The 14296-nt window shown below is 45.2% G+C and overlaps 1 protein-coding gene across 3 annotated transcripts in view; it reads right to left on the reverse strand.

Annotated features, from left to right (window-relative positions):
* The window catches only part of Elk (Eag-like K[+] channel), a 394257-nt gene that overhangs the window by 16494 nt on the left and 363467 nt on the right, over positions 1-14296 (reverse strand). For all 3 annotated transcript variants that reach the window (XM_077700237.1, XM_077700238.1, XM_077700239.1), the window contains one exon: positions 514-721. In XM_077700237.1, coding sequence (XP_077556363.1) covers positions 514-721 — 208 coding nt within the window. The remainder of the gene's footprint in view (positions 1-513; positions 722-14296) is intronic.

Here is a 14296-nt window from a genome sequence, read left to right on the forward strand (position 1 = left end):
TGCGCAGGCGCGCTCGGGGAGGGCGAGGAGGTTGCCCCTCAGCGGAGCGAATGCGCAGGCATGGCGAAGGCCGGCCCGCGGAACTAGTCCACCCAACCGGAACGAATGTGCACCTGCCCAGTCGGGGCCCGCCACCAGCCGCCGTAGCGCTAGCGGACTGTACCCGCTATGCTAAAACGCTGTTATCTCGTAGCGCGTCGCCGCTGCGGAGCGCGTCTCGGAGGGCTCCCTCGGCATACCGCCCTCAGCCTCGCACTTTCGCCATTCTCTGCCGTTTTCTCGGTTACAACGAAGCCGACGACGAGGGTCGAAGCGAAATCACACGAGCGGGCGCTTAGGACCTGCGCCCTAAAATGAAGTGACAGCGATGCAAACTCGCAAGGGCGCAAATTGCCCATGTGAAATCGCCTATTTCCGCGATAGCGGACCACGCGGCACTCTGCGCCTGTATACAAGCGCATCACTGACGAGACAGATAGCAATGCAATGAGGATCTCCTATTGCCGCACTCACTGATGTTGTTGTTGGGGTAGGCCTCCATCTCTTGGACGGCGATGACGAACCATATGCAGGCGAGCCAGTGCGACACGAGCGTGAACATGAGCATAAGCAGCGTGAGGACCACCACACTGTACTGCGAGTAGCGGTCCATCTTCTGCAGCAGCCGTGCCAGCCGGAGCAGACGCGTCAGCTTCAGCAGGTGCAGGTACATCTGGTTGTCCTGCACAACAAAGGGCGAAGAGGCATTGGCGGGAGCGGAGAAAAGGGTCCAAAGGAAAGCTTGCTGAATGACCACATGCCTCCAGTGGTAGGAAGCTTACCTTGAGTGGAACAAACGCAAGGGGGGCACTGGTCTTGAGGGACGAAAACTCTCCAGAAATTCAACTTTTTTGCGGTAATCTTATTTGCCGTCTACAGGTCCCAAAGAATGTGCCCACAAAATGTTATAGCTGTACCATTAGTACAAATCTGTACAATGCTGTCACCCTTTGAAGTCCCCTACATGGCCATTTTTTTCTGTGTTTGTAAACTTCGGGCCTCGTTTCCTCAGAACCAATTTTTTTTTCTTCGAGGTCAACTGTCGGGTACAATATCTTGGTACTTACTGCTCAGACTTGCATATAATTATTGCTGCACTCGAACGTTTATGAACTGAACAGTGAATCAAACTACAAAAATATAGAATTTTCTTTTACTAGCACAATTTTTATGCAGTTTGTTTTACAAATACATAGGTAATAGTACATGTACTAATTTTAAAACAATTGCAGAAACTGCTAAAATTACTGCTGTGGTATTGCACTCCGTGGTCCCTCTAGAGCCCAAATGGGCAAAAACTGTTTGAGTATTTTATAGGCAGATAATCACAAAATTGCCCGAAACGCAATAGCATAATATGGTGCACAGCTCTGAACTTACACCGTACAGACGACAACTGACTGAATATTGGTGCTCAGCATGTTAAAATAAACTGAATGTGTAAATCTCAAGCACATAGGCTAAAAAAAAATTGGCCGCGTATCTGCTCCTTTCGTTGCAAATGCCGTCAAAAGACGATAGTCTTTATCGGCTTTTGTGAAGTAAATGCCTCCCTTCGCTTTCCCGCTCACCTCTCATGTTGTTGCTCTTGCGTCGCACTCCTCCCAAGGTAAAGACGCCAAAGGTTTGCTTTAATCATTTTAAATTTCCCGCGTTCCACTGCTCCAAACCGGGTGTCTCGATGCGAACGCTGCCGTACGGCGAAGACGCGCGTTAATCGAGGTGCCCTACTTCAACGTTTATAGAACCGCGTTTCCCTACTCCACGTGCGTTGCAAGCAGAACGTGGAACCTATCTAGTGGAACCTTGCGTAACTGTTGCCGGTTGATTTCTTAAAATGGCGCCAGAAGCTATAGTGGCGCGGGCGACACCAGGCGACGGCGGGGTGAATTGTTTTTCTGCAGTTGATGAAGTATTTAATTTCGCAAAAGTCAAGCATGTTTGATTTTTTTTTTGTAAAGGAACACTGCAAATACCACTTCTGTATTGATTTGTTGTCTCATATTTGCGTAATGTCTTGTTCTTCTTCAACAATGTTGACAAGTATGAACATTACGCCGGACATAGACGGGTAGATTTAGCTGTGACTATACAAGACTATTGCGCAGGCATTGTTTTGCTTTTGCCGGGTGGCTGAATCGAATCACAGACAGACAGACGGACAGACATACAGGCAGACCAAAATTTTTGGGTTTAAGTAGCCCAAGAAAGACTATCGTCTTTATAACAAAAATGTTTTAAGACGAGTGTCCCCCCTTAACGCCCTAAGTGGCGCTGCCCTAACAAGTGTTGCTGATGGCACTGTTTAGTTGCACTGCTGCAAACTGGCTAGGCACCGAGGTTACCTTAGGCCAAGCCCGAGACGAAGCTATACGGGAAGTTTATTGGAGTATTTAACGGGCGTTTCTGGAACCTTAGAAGAAGAGAAAACTCCATGGGGGAAGACAAAACAGTGGCCCCCTTCTGAACTGCAGTTGTAAGATAACCTGGATTTGTCATTTTGGCTCGTTCCTGCATCAGACGTGAAAAATGTAGTGTTAGCTTGTTTCGTGCGGCACAGACTTGGTGTTTGCTGAGCCCCATTCATATCGGATATCCCGAAATATGCTCGCAATCTGATCAGTACCGCTCTGAGGACTTCTGATTGTGGCTTCAAAATCACTACCATCGAAACACGGATAACTGAGAGATAGGAGAGAGCAGTTCTTGACAAATTTTCTTCGAGAAAAGTAAGTTTGGCTTGACGAATAAAAAAGAACGATGTTAATCCAAACATGATGGATTTAGCCATAGCAAAATTTAACCTGATGAAGTCAATAAATCGTGTTTCTTGCTCTCTCAAGTGTCCTGTTAACCAACGTACACGCATACGCCCTTGTTTTATTACAAATCCTTTCAACTCTCTTGCTCTTTCCTGCTGTTTGTTTTGGCTGTTCCTTTGTATCGAATGTACCCTAGCCTAGCTATACGTATACTGAAGAGAATTAAACACGTTATAAAAACTTAAAACTTTCGAAAAGCTGCGTTGCTTTCTCTCTCCTAAAAGAGGGGATGCATGGCCAGAAAAAAAAAACTAAATCCAAAGTATGCAGTTAAGAATAAAATCGAACTCCAAGTTTGGTTTGGTTATAACGAGGGTTGGAGGTTCGAGCTGCCGCTTTTAACTGCGGCCCACCCCGACACTGACACGCACAACCTATCACAACATGACTGGCGTTGTGGTGGCTGACTTCTTTTGTCGGCAGCAAGAATTTGTTTGGCCGTCATTTGCCACTTCAGAGCGTGGCAATTTTCTAGTATATTTCTTTAGCTTTGTTTGTCACCATCTATGCGAAGAAAAAAATATTTGTTTTCGGAAGATACAAAGAATTTTGAGGACCAGCAGGCATTTCATCTTTACTATCTAAACAGTTTCCTGTCTGTCTGTACGTGGGTGTGCTTTTGAGAATTCCCAACGTCTTTGCTGTACAGCGCCCCACAACATTTTCTTTTGGAAGCATGTCCGATCAGCCTGTTTACCCAGCTATTCTTATCGGGAATCGCCGTTCCGGAGATTGGTTTTCCCCTTCAGTGCTCCGGACAGCGGTCGTGCGGGTCTAGTGCCCCCCGCTGAGCCCTTCAAGAGACGCCTGTCAGCGACACCGTCCGCCGATTGGAAGCACGGCGTTACCCGTGTTCCCGCCACGGCCGTGCTCGTTCATCTGAGACCTGCTCTTCAAAGGGATCCCGTCCACAGTTGAAAGTGCTCGAACAACAACAGCTAGAGCTCAAAATAATCAATTATATCCAACTTCTGCACAGCGGAGAATAAACGAAAACACTAGGCGCACATACACCAGGGGAGGAATGTTTCCAGCCCGTTATTTTGATTTCCAGACTTAATTTCCCTGCTGTCAGATAACGAAGTGCTTGATTTCTATTCGTAAGCAAAATATAATCACTATACGCGCAGCAGGAGCTGAGTCCCCAGCCAGAGGAAAACATTGACTGATTGATTGATTGATTCCATGATTGATTGATTGATTGATTGATTGATTGATTGATTGATTGATTGATTGATTGATTGATTGATTGATTGATTGATTGATTGATTGATTGATTGATTGATTGATTGATTGATTGATTGATTGATTGATTGATTGATTGATTGATTGATTGATTGATTGATTGATTGATTGATTGATTGATTGATTGATTGATTGATTGATTGATTGATTGATTGATTGATTGATTGATTGATTGATTGATTGATTGATTGATTGATTGATTGATTGATTGATTGATTGATTGATTGATTGATTGATTGATTGATTGATTGATTGATTGATTGATTGATTGATTGATTGATTGATTGATTGATTGATTGATTGATTGATTGATTGATTGATTGATTGATTGATTGATTGATTGATTGATTGATTGATTGATTGATTGATTGATTGATTGATTGATTGATTGATTGATTGATTGATTGATTGATTGATTGATTGATTGATTGATTGATTGATTGATTGATTGATTGATTGATTGATTGATTGATTGATTGATTGATTGATTGATTGATTGATTGATTGATTGATTGATTGATTGATTGATTGATTGATTGATTGATTGATTGATTGATTGATTGATTGATTGATTGATTGATTGATTGATTGATTGATTGATTGATTGATTGATTGATTGATTGATTGATTGATTGATTGATTGATTGATTGATTGATTGATTGATTGATTGATTGATTGATTGATTGATTGATTGATTGATTGATTGATTGATTGATTGATTGATTGATTGATTGATTGATTGATTGATTGATTGATTGATTGATTGATTGATTGATTGATTGATTGATTGATTGATTGATTGATTGATTGATTGATTGATTGATTGATTGATTGATTGATTGATTGATTGATTGATTGATTGATTGATTGATTGATTCTAGAAAGAGGGCCGTAGCCTGTGTGGGGGAGAATTTAGAGATGGTATTCACTGAAAAGTTTCGTGGGCGATTTATTCGCTTGGCAACACTGAAAACCACCATGACCGTGCCTCGTGTGCCTGAGCATGTGCTTTGCACCCGCATCTCGCCGGAAAAAAAAAAGCACCAGCGTGTATTGTGCGCAGCGTTTGAACCAGGTTCCCGGCGGTGGCGTCAACAGATATATTATTCGCGCTCCCATTACGTGGTGGCCCTCTACTTGCCTTCGAGCACTTTGCATCCGCGGAGAACTAAACCGCGGCTGCGAGCGAAGCGACGAGATGCGCAAGAGGCCGACGCTGCAGTATTCTGCTACCACTGTTGTCGTCACAAGTTCGGTCTAATGCGTGGTTGAGAACAAAAAGCAAAGAATGGTTTTGAAGAAATCTAATCTTGCACGAGTACGCCGATTAAATACTATGGTAGAGTCGCAGCTAGTGCATGGGCGGCTGTCTCCCGAGCTCGCACTGCCAAGCCGGCACAAGCGCTGGCTAATCACAAGGGAGCTTTGGACAAATCACTTTAAGGGGGGACCTGGCTTTCAAAATCAACTTTTTTATTTCTTTGTGGCTTTTGATGAAAATTGGCATAGCAACTAGAAATGCCTCTGTAATAACACCATAAAAATTTCAAGGTAATATTTTGATAACGTTTTTATTTATTAAATTTTCTTTCTGTTCCGCTTGTACCGAGCTTGAGCGACTTACAAACATGACAGAAAACTTGTTCGGAGTGCTTTGCATTCCCAAATGAATGAACGAGGTCGTGACAGTTTTAGAATTTTTTTTTACGACACAATGTTTTTTAGTTTTCATTTTTTTAGAGGTTAATGTGCAACAGGCATGTCGACTGTGAACGACTATTTGAATAAAAAAATCGCAAAAAATAAATCTGGAAAACCAAAAGTGTCACGACCTGAATTATTCATCAAGGAATGTAATGCAAGAAACGGAATCAAGATAGACCCAGCGGTCGCGAAGAAATCCCTGGAACAAGCGACACAGGTGGCAAAAAAAAAAAACTGTTTTGAGAAAACGGCTTCCGAAGTTGCAACACAGGTTTCACTTATCAAAAGTCGTCACGGTTGTAGCCTTTCATGTCCTTTTGAACATGGGGCTTCTAGAAGGCCTTGCCTTGAAATTGGAGTGCCTTTTACAGCCTTTCTCTTTTCGCAAAGGCTGTGTCTAGCGTTCCGTCCAGACGGAACGGCAACTGTCACTAAAGTTCCGTCCAGAGGAAACACAACTCGCGCTGACAGCAGTTTTTCTAGATTTTTACCTAACCGGCCAAACCGCTACCGCTCACTGACTAGCCAGAATCACTGATAATTATTAATCATTATTAATAAGTACAGATGATACAGATCCGGACGGGTCTCAAAGCCGCCACCCGACGCCCGCTTCACAATAATTAAGCGAGAGCAGTCGGTCTTTATTTTTACCCAACCGGCCAAACCGCTTCCGCTCACTGACTAGCCAGAGTCACTGTTAATTATTAATCACTGGTAATAATTACAGGAGATCGGGCGTAACTGGTGATGACGTCGGCCTTGGCTCCAGTGAGCGGGAGCGGTTCGGCCGCTTGAGTAAATAACCAAGCCCGACTGCTCTCATCACGTGAATTGCAAAGCGGGCGTGAAGTATATCTATTACAAAACGCTAAACACGACAGCAAAAAAAAATTGGCCGCGTATCTGCTCCTTTCGTTGCAAATGACGTCAAAAGACGATAGTCTTTATCGGCTTTTGCGAAGTAAATGCCTCCCTTCGCTTTACGTCGCGCTCCTCCCAAGGTAAAGACGCCAAATGTTTGCTTAAATCATTTTAAATTTTGCGCGTTCTACTGCTCCAAACCGGGTGTCTCGATGCGAACGCTGCCGTACGGCGAAGACGCGCGTTAATCGAGGCGCCCTACTTCAACGTTTATAGAACCGCGTTTCCCTACTCCACGTGCGTTGCAAGCAGAACGTGGAAACTATCTAGTGGAACCTTTCGTAGCTGTTGCCGGTTGATTTCTTAAAATGGCGCCAGAAGCTATAGTGGCGCGGGCGACAGCAGGCGACGGCGGAGTGAATTCTTTTTCTGAAGTTGATGAAGTATTTAATTTCGCAAAAGTCAAGCAAGTTTGAATTTTTATAAAGGAACACTGAAAATATCACTTCTGTATTGATTTGTTGTCTAATATTTCCGTAAAGTCTTGTTCTTCTTCAACAATGTTGACAAGTATGAACATTACACCGGACCAAGAAGGGTAGATTTAGCTGTGACTATATAAGACTATTGCGCAGGCATGCCTTTGCTACCAAATCCCAGGACGATAAATGGCGGCTAATCGGCTGGTTTTGATTTGGCGTTCAGTCTGGACGGAACTTTAGCAGTTTTTAGCGTTCCGTCCAGACGGAACGCTAGACACTTCCTTTCGCAAAACATCATTTTCAGCTCCTCTGTGAAGAGTACATAGCCCAGTTAGCAGACCAAATGGAGGTGGAGATGGCTTTCAATGCAAAGTAGGTTAGCTGGCTGGCTGTAATGCACTAGACAACTTCCCTTTGCAGTGTTGTCCCCATGGCAACAAGTAAAGCATTTTTTTACTTATGATTGAAAATTTCTGGCTTCTTTTATGTTTTATTACTTTGCCTGGCGCAGCAACTTAGTACTCATACGTGCAGGTGTTCATTGCCAAAACTTTGCATACCACAAAGATGCAAATGAGCTATACTTTGAAGCTTGGTATAATATTGTGCATAACTCCAACTTTCATGGAAGGTTTTTTTTTTTTTTTCACTACTTTTGAAGTTCAAGGCCTCCAATATTTCTCGCAGCACAGTCAGTATGCCCTAAGCCATAGATTGTATGCATTGGTATCAATAATTTCCCTTAAAAAATCACTGTTAAATGCTGCGACAGTAAGGTAAAATTTTAACGCAGGGAACATACTTTTATTCCTATATTCCTAACTCAAACCTGTTTACATTATTATTAGAAGTACACGGGAAACGTTGTGCAAGAAAGGCGCTATGGCTCGCGCGCATCGCAGCGCACGCTTAGCACGACATATCGTACTTCGATTATCCCTGATATGGCTTGTCAGGTCGCTTTTAAGATTAAATCTGAAGTCGCAGGCATTATTACAACTACTGGCACTCAATAGTAACTGGTTTCGCAGACATGTGATGCTCCAATGCGCGCCGGCTATGCCATGCGCGCCGCATCGTTTGACGCGTCGACCGTTTCTTTCCCAAGGCTAGCGAAGGGAGCCCACGATCAAAACACAGCAAGAACTAAGCGTGTAAACATCGCAAATCCGACTAAAAGTTCACTTCACGAACCGCTATCGCAAGCGCCCACACCGAGTCACCCTCCGGAGTCTGGCGACGGCAGAGTCACGCGCACCACCAAGCGTTCGATGACCTCCGCCTTTCCAGCCACACAACTTTCCGTAATCTGGCTCATGATCTCAGGCCTTCCCATCGCGATAACATCCGCGTTGAATACCACAGACTGAACAGAAACTTGGCCGAGCGAAGCTAGCGAAGCAGCGAAAATGAACTCAAACCGCCCAGGCTCCCACGCAACGCAGCTCAGGCGGCCGCCATCTTGCATTGCGCCGCGACACCCAATCAGGAGGGTCGTCTTAGCGCGCCCCGACCGGAGGACGAATAGCGCTTCAGCATCTATTTCTAGCTTCGTTTGTGCGTCGTTTCTTTTCTGCCGTTCATGCGTTTGTGAATGAACGAAGATAAAAGAGACGAGCGGAACCGGAAAGACGAACGCTCGGCCGATCTAACGATATCAAAATGGCCGCGCCCGGTGGCACCGTTGCGGAGATACAGCTCCCCGAAAATTGCCGTTTTTTCGCCCTTTTGTCACCGCGACTGGCAAAACTATTTTTTTATGCCACTTTGCGATGCTTTTCAGCGGAAAAACTTCGCAGGAGCACAGAATAGGAAACATAGAAGCCGAATATGTGGCCTTCAAAAAAACGATGTTTTGGTCATTTTTCTGAAGTTGAAAGCCGCAAAATTTTCGGCAACAATATTTCTGTTGTCCTTGAACCGATGACAGACTATGAGTGGCAATTGGCTTTCGCTTGCATACGCGCGCAACTCGATCCATCACGACGCTGCCACGCAGTTGCGCTCACACGTAAGCTCTGAAGTTTTTACCGTTCAACCTCGTGCGACGATTTCAACCGTGTCTGGCGATAAGTAGATCGTATGCTGCTGCACGTAACAGTACTTGGCGTCGAGGTATTACTTCGCGTTCGGTGGGGCATAGTTCGGAACATCGTACAGCTCGCTCTAGTCTGTGATGCGCTTTTTCGGGCGCCAGCACGGACATGTACTGCCATCTAGTGGAGCCCGACATAACCATTGCGGCGTCGCCTTATTAACACAGGCACTTGGGCAAACGCATGGTCGCCCGCATGCGTACCATGCCAGTGAATACAACCTATGGGAAAAGGATGCTGGGATGCCGCTTAATCATGCCTTCAGTCGTGGATGACTTGGGAGGTTTGTCAGGCTCCCCTCCTACTTCTTGAAAGGAGACTGCTAATTGGCGCGTAGCAGCCTATTTTAACATAATCGAAATCCCATCCTCGAAACTTCTGTCGTCCACAGGTTTACATATCAAAGTTAAAAAGGAGGCAGTATTGTATTTGCGTAGAGCAGTAAGCAGCCTTAAATAAAAACAGAGTAGAGATTGAAAGAAAAGGACTCGGGAACGCTCTGGCTAACAATTTCAAGCAACCACGTGTACGAATACCCAAAAGGAAACCACTACGTTTGGGGCGCCGTTACTGACCAAGGATTCACCTGCAAGGGGGATAGGAAGACGATGTTTTGGTCGAAGGACTCCACATTTAGGTCATGACATGTCGAGGTCTCTATACCTGCGCTGAACTGTACGTTCCTTTCCTTGCACGTATAGTCACCCTTTAAGTTCGTTCCATGCCTAATGGCGTTAAATCCGATCTTGTGCCGTCGAAACACTCTGGCTCCCGCTGCCTCGGGCAGGCACGGTCGAGTTGTTCCGCACGTTCCCACACGAAAAGGGGAAGCGGAACTCGAGGAAGACGTCTCGGGGGTGCTTCACAATCGCATTACAAATTGGAAACCTTCCGCGGTACATATACCTGAAAGTCACCGCTGGTTTTAAAGGGACCCTTTTAGAGGTGTGCCTCAGTGTGCACGCACCCGACCGTTATTCAACAGCGAGCCCCCTTTTTGTTACCCAAAATAGCCATTTCTCAGCAGCTTTTCTACCGTCCCTTGCACGTGTTTTCTTTTCTAGTTAGGCTACGGAGTGTCTAAAAGAACAGACTCCCCAGCTTTTCCTCCACATCCTCACTGCGTTTCTTTTATTTTCCTTTCTTCGTGCATTTTTCACGACGCTTCGTTACTGGCGGCTGAGCTCCGGAGGATTTTCGCGAGCTTGTTTGCGTGACAATCCTGTGAAAAAAACGTTTGAAGAAGGGCTTGCGTTCGGGCTAGCGCGTGTCCCTGTCTCATTCTATGTCCCTGTAGTTTTTGGCGCTTAAGAAGTAGAAAAAAACGCGCCAGACGGCAGTCTGTTTCTGGTCCTGGTCGTCTGTGAATCGCCATTTTTGTTTCCCTCTCACGTTGCCCCCTTTAGCGCACCCTGTGGGGGTTTCGTAATGTTATTTCTGGGCGCCCTGTTTATATTGCCAATTGGACGAGTCGCACCTCGAATTGTTTATTCGGTCGACCTCCAGGTCTTTCGGACATCCCGTCTCTTCTCCCCCTGCGGAAAGGCTTGCGAAATGTTCCTCCCTCTTCTGCTGCGGCTTTGTCCTTGTCTTCTTTAGGGGACCGCTGTAGAAAGTATTCTCCAGCATCTTCCCTCCTCCTACACTACATTCACTACAAAAAAAAAATGATAATATAATTATTCGTGAAAAACCACCTTATTCGAGAATGCAGCTCTGCAAGAACCCCACATGGGACCGTGTATCGTAATATAAGGATTTTTTCGTTTTCCCAAGTTTGCATGAGGTAAAGCTCGTCCAGAGTGGTTTTTCTCTTAAGGTTTAGGCATCCCCACGTAGGTATCGGAAGAAATGTGAATAACGATTGCTTTTACCTACAGTCGCTCGGTGAGGTATTTTGAATATGGTAATTCTGCATGCGGTCGAAACGAAACAGCGAACGTGCCATGAAGACCGTAACCTTACCGCATTAGCCTTCCGTGCACGATGGCGAACATGGAATCAAATGTGAACTCGGCGACGTATTTTAAATATGGTGACTCTGCATGCGGGCGAAACGACACAGCAAACGTGTCGTAAAGACCTTAACCTTAGCGCGTTTACCTTCCGTGGGCGGCGGCGAACATGAAATCAAAAGTGAACTTAGCTAGCTTGCTTTTCAAGTTTTACGTGGCTAAAAACGACAGGGATAACTGCGGTTGGAGAAAAAACACGTTTTAAAAAGCAATTACGTAAAAGCGACCCTGATGGTCAGAGAAAGTGATGATTTGTTGAGGGCAAATTTTAGCAGCGCAGTAGCAGTGTCTTCGCTACGCGTTATTAGTGATTTACAACTGTTATGCACAGGGTGTCGAACCGGAACCGGAACCGAACCGAAAACCGGAACCGAACCCGAATTTTTGCCCGGAACCGGAACTGAACCGGAACCGTATTTTTTCCGCCATTTTGGAACTGAACCCGAACCGGAACGAATCGAAGGAACCGTTCCGAACCGGTTCCGGGGCCTCAGAAATGTAATTTTTAGTTTTCCATTCCGGTACCCTACCTTGCGTCTGAAGATATTATGCCACTCGCCAGACAGAATCATGAAATATTTTGCGTAGTCTGCAGTTCCCAAGGCCCATTATGTTCTCTTCTAATTATTGCCCTCAATTTAATGTAAAGTTGTCCGTATATACTATCAGTTTGCGTTAGGTACTGCCCATCTCTCCCAATTATCTTTTACATTTAGCATAACTTAAGTTATAACGCATATTACGAGGCAACATATCATGAAATATTCTTCATGGTTTCTATCTACATGGTGTTTAAAATCGTGTAAAGTTTTCAATGTGTTGTTAATTCGCATGCATCCCTGCCCACTTGTGAAGGCCTTCAGGGACACCATCAACAATAAATCCATATCTTCCACTTATTCTAGTTTGAATGGGCAGTTATATACAAACAGCACTTAGACACAAACACTCGCAGTTCTAAAAATTAACGTCAGTTTTTCTTGTATACACTGCCGTTGTGTCCTTTGGTTACTGCTCTAAGAGAACATGAGATATAAAAAAATGGGGAATCCTAATTTACACTTTTAAAGTATGTTTGATAGCATTTTTATGTTATTTTGAATTTGCTTAACCGTAAACTTAAGAGGCGGGTGGATTGAAGTCGATTAGTGCGGGTTAGCGAGTAGACTGTGGTGAATTAGTTAGGTGAGTGAATGAGCTAATGTGAATTAGTGGGACTGGTGTGTTGATTAATTTGGATTAAAGGAATTATCGGGTCAGTTAAGGCGGATTCGACGGTCGGACCAAACATGATATCTTTGGGGTCCTTGGCATTTGGAAATTTTGCAGCGTTCTACTTCTCGACCAATCAGAAAATTTTGTCACGCACAAAGTAGCCGCAGAATTATGTGACGACCGCCTAAATGCTCTAAAAGGTCTTTCTTTATGCCCGTATTGCGCTATTATGTTGTTGCTATATTAAAATTGACATCTCGCACTAAAGTTAATAACTAATTGCCTAATGCATATTTTATATTCATCAAAGGGTTTTCAAAACGTGTGTATATATATGAGGGGAGACAGTTGGAAAGAAACTAAACTCCAAGAAAAAAAGGGAGGAACGATCAACTGGTTTGATGCAAGAGACGCCCGATAGCATTCTTCAATACCTTCTCTTTCTTTGTGTTACCGTTCTGCAGCCTCCCACAGGTGTAGTATATCAACCCCCGAACACAGCCCCCTCTAAGCTGAGGAAGCGGCGATAGCACGTGTGCTTAGCCAAAGCGGCGCCAAAACTCTCATAACAGGCTCTTAGCAGGCGTGGCCAAACTTTGCCAACGGTCGGTTGCATGTTGCAACACTGCCGATGATCAATCAGAGACCACCAACGAGGCCAGTCACGATTGTATGGGCACCAGCTCATACTGGCATCCCCGGCAAACAAGATCACGAACCTCGTGGGTCGAGATATGACTCGCTTAGCCAGCGCTGATGAAGCCCGGCCCGAGTGCATGCATCCTGCAGTCACAGACCAGGAAGTTACTCAGCACTATGGCCTCTTCTGTAGAACGTATTCCTCCCCGCACAAATCACTACCGATTAACCAGAAAAGATTACTCCTCACCCTGTGGGCATACACCTTCCCACACTACACCAGACTTCACCTCTTTGACGGAACACAACTATCTCCATTTCGTTGCTTCTGTGGAGAGCCTGGGAACCTCATACACATAGTAGGCGGCTGCGACAAGTGTGCCGTAGATCCATCCAACCTGCACGATTCCATAGAGAATTGGGAGACAGCCATGGCCAGCTCCGGCCTGGAAGATCAGTGGCTCTTGATGGAAACGGCTGTCGATTCGGCCCCCTCGAATGAGGACGCCTTTCTGAAACCTTGACTCGATTGAATTAAATAAACTTCTCTCTCTCTCTCTCTCTCTCTCTCTCTCTCTCTCTCTCTCTCTCTCTCTCTCTCTCTCTCTCTCTCTCTCTCTCTCTCTCTCTCTCTCTCTCTCTCTCTCTCTCTCTCTCTCTCTCTCTCTCTCTCTCTCTCTTTCTCTCCAAGTGATCATTACTGCTGCTTGTGACTTCACTTGGCTATCATCTTTCCTAGAGCCCAATCGCTGCCACCGGTCGCTGAAGGGCCATTAGCAAGTTCCTATCTCCGGTGGTTACCTATCCAATGCCGTCCTATACACGCCGTCCAATGAGTCTTTAGAGCCATTCTTTCTTTCGAACAGCTCTGTTAGCAGATAAAAGATGAGCAGAAGGAAATTTCTCTAAATGCCACCTGCTACGCTTGGCAGTCGGCGCCACATACTCGTCACACTACCATGGAAAACATTTTGCAGGTACAGTTAAAGGAGCTCTTCAACAATTTAGATAAACTCGCCGCGGTGGCTCAGTGGCTAAGGCGTTGAGCTGCTGAGCACACAGACGCGGTTTAGATTCCCGGCCGCGGCGGCCGCTTTCTGATGGAAGCGAAAAGCGAAAACGTCCGTATGTCCGAAATTTCGGCGCACGTAAAGATCCCCAGGTGATCAAAATT

This window comes from Haemaphysalis longicornis, unplaced genomic scaffold (assembly GCF_048455015.1).
Source record: "Haemaphysalis longicornis isolate Haplotype H1 unplaced genomic scaffold, Haemaphysalis longicornis Haplotype H1 scaffold_2, whole genome shotgun sequence".
Classification (NCBI taxonomy): Eukaryota; Metazoa; Arthropoda; class Arachnida; order Ixodida; family Ixodidae; genus Haemaphysalis; species Haemaphysalis longicornis.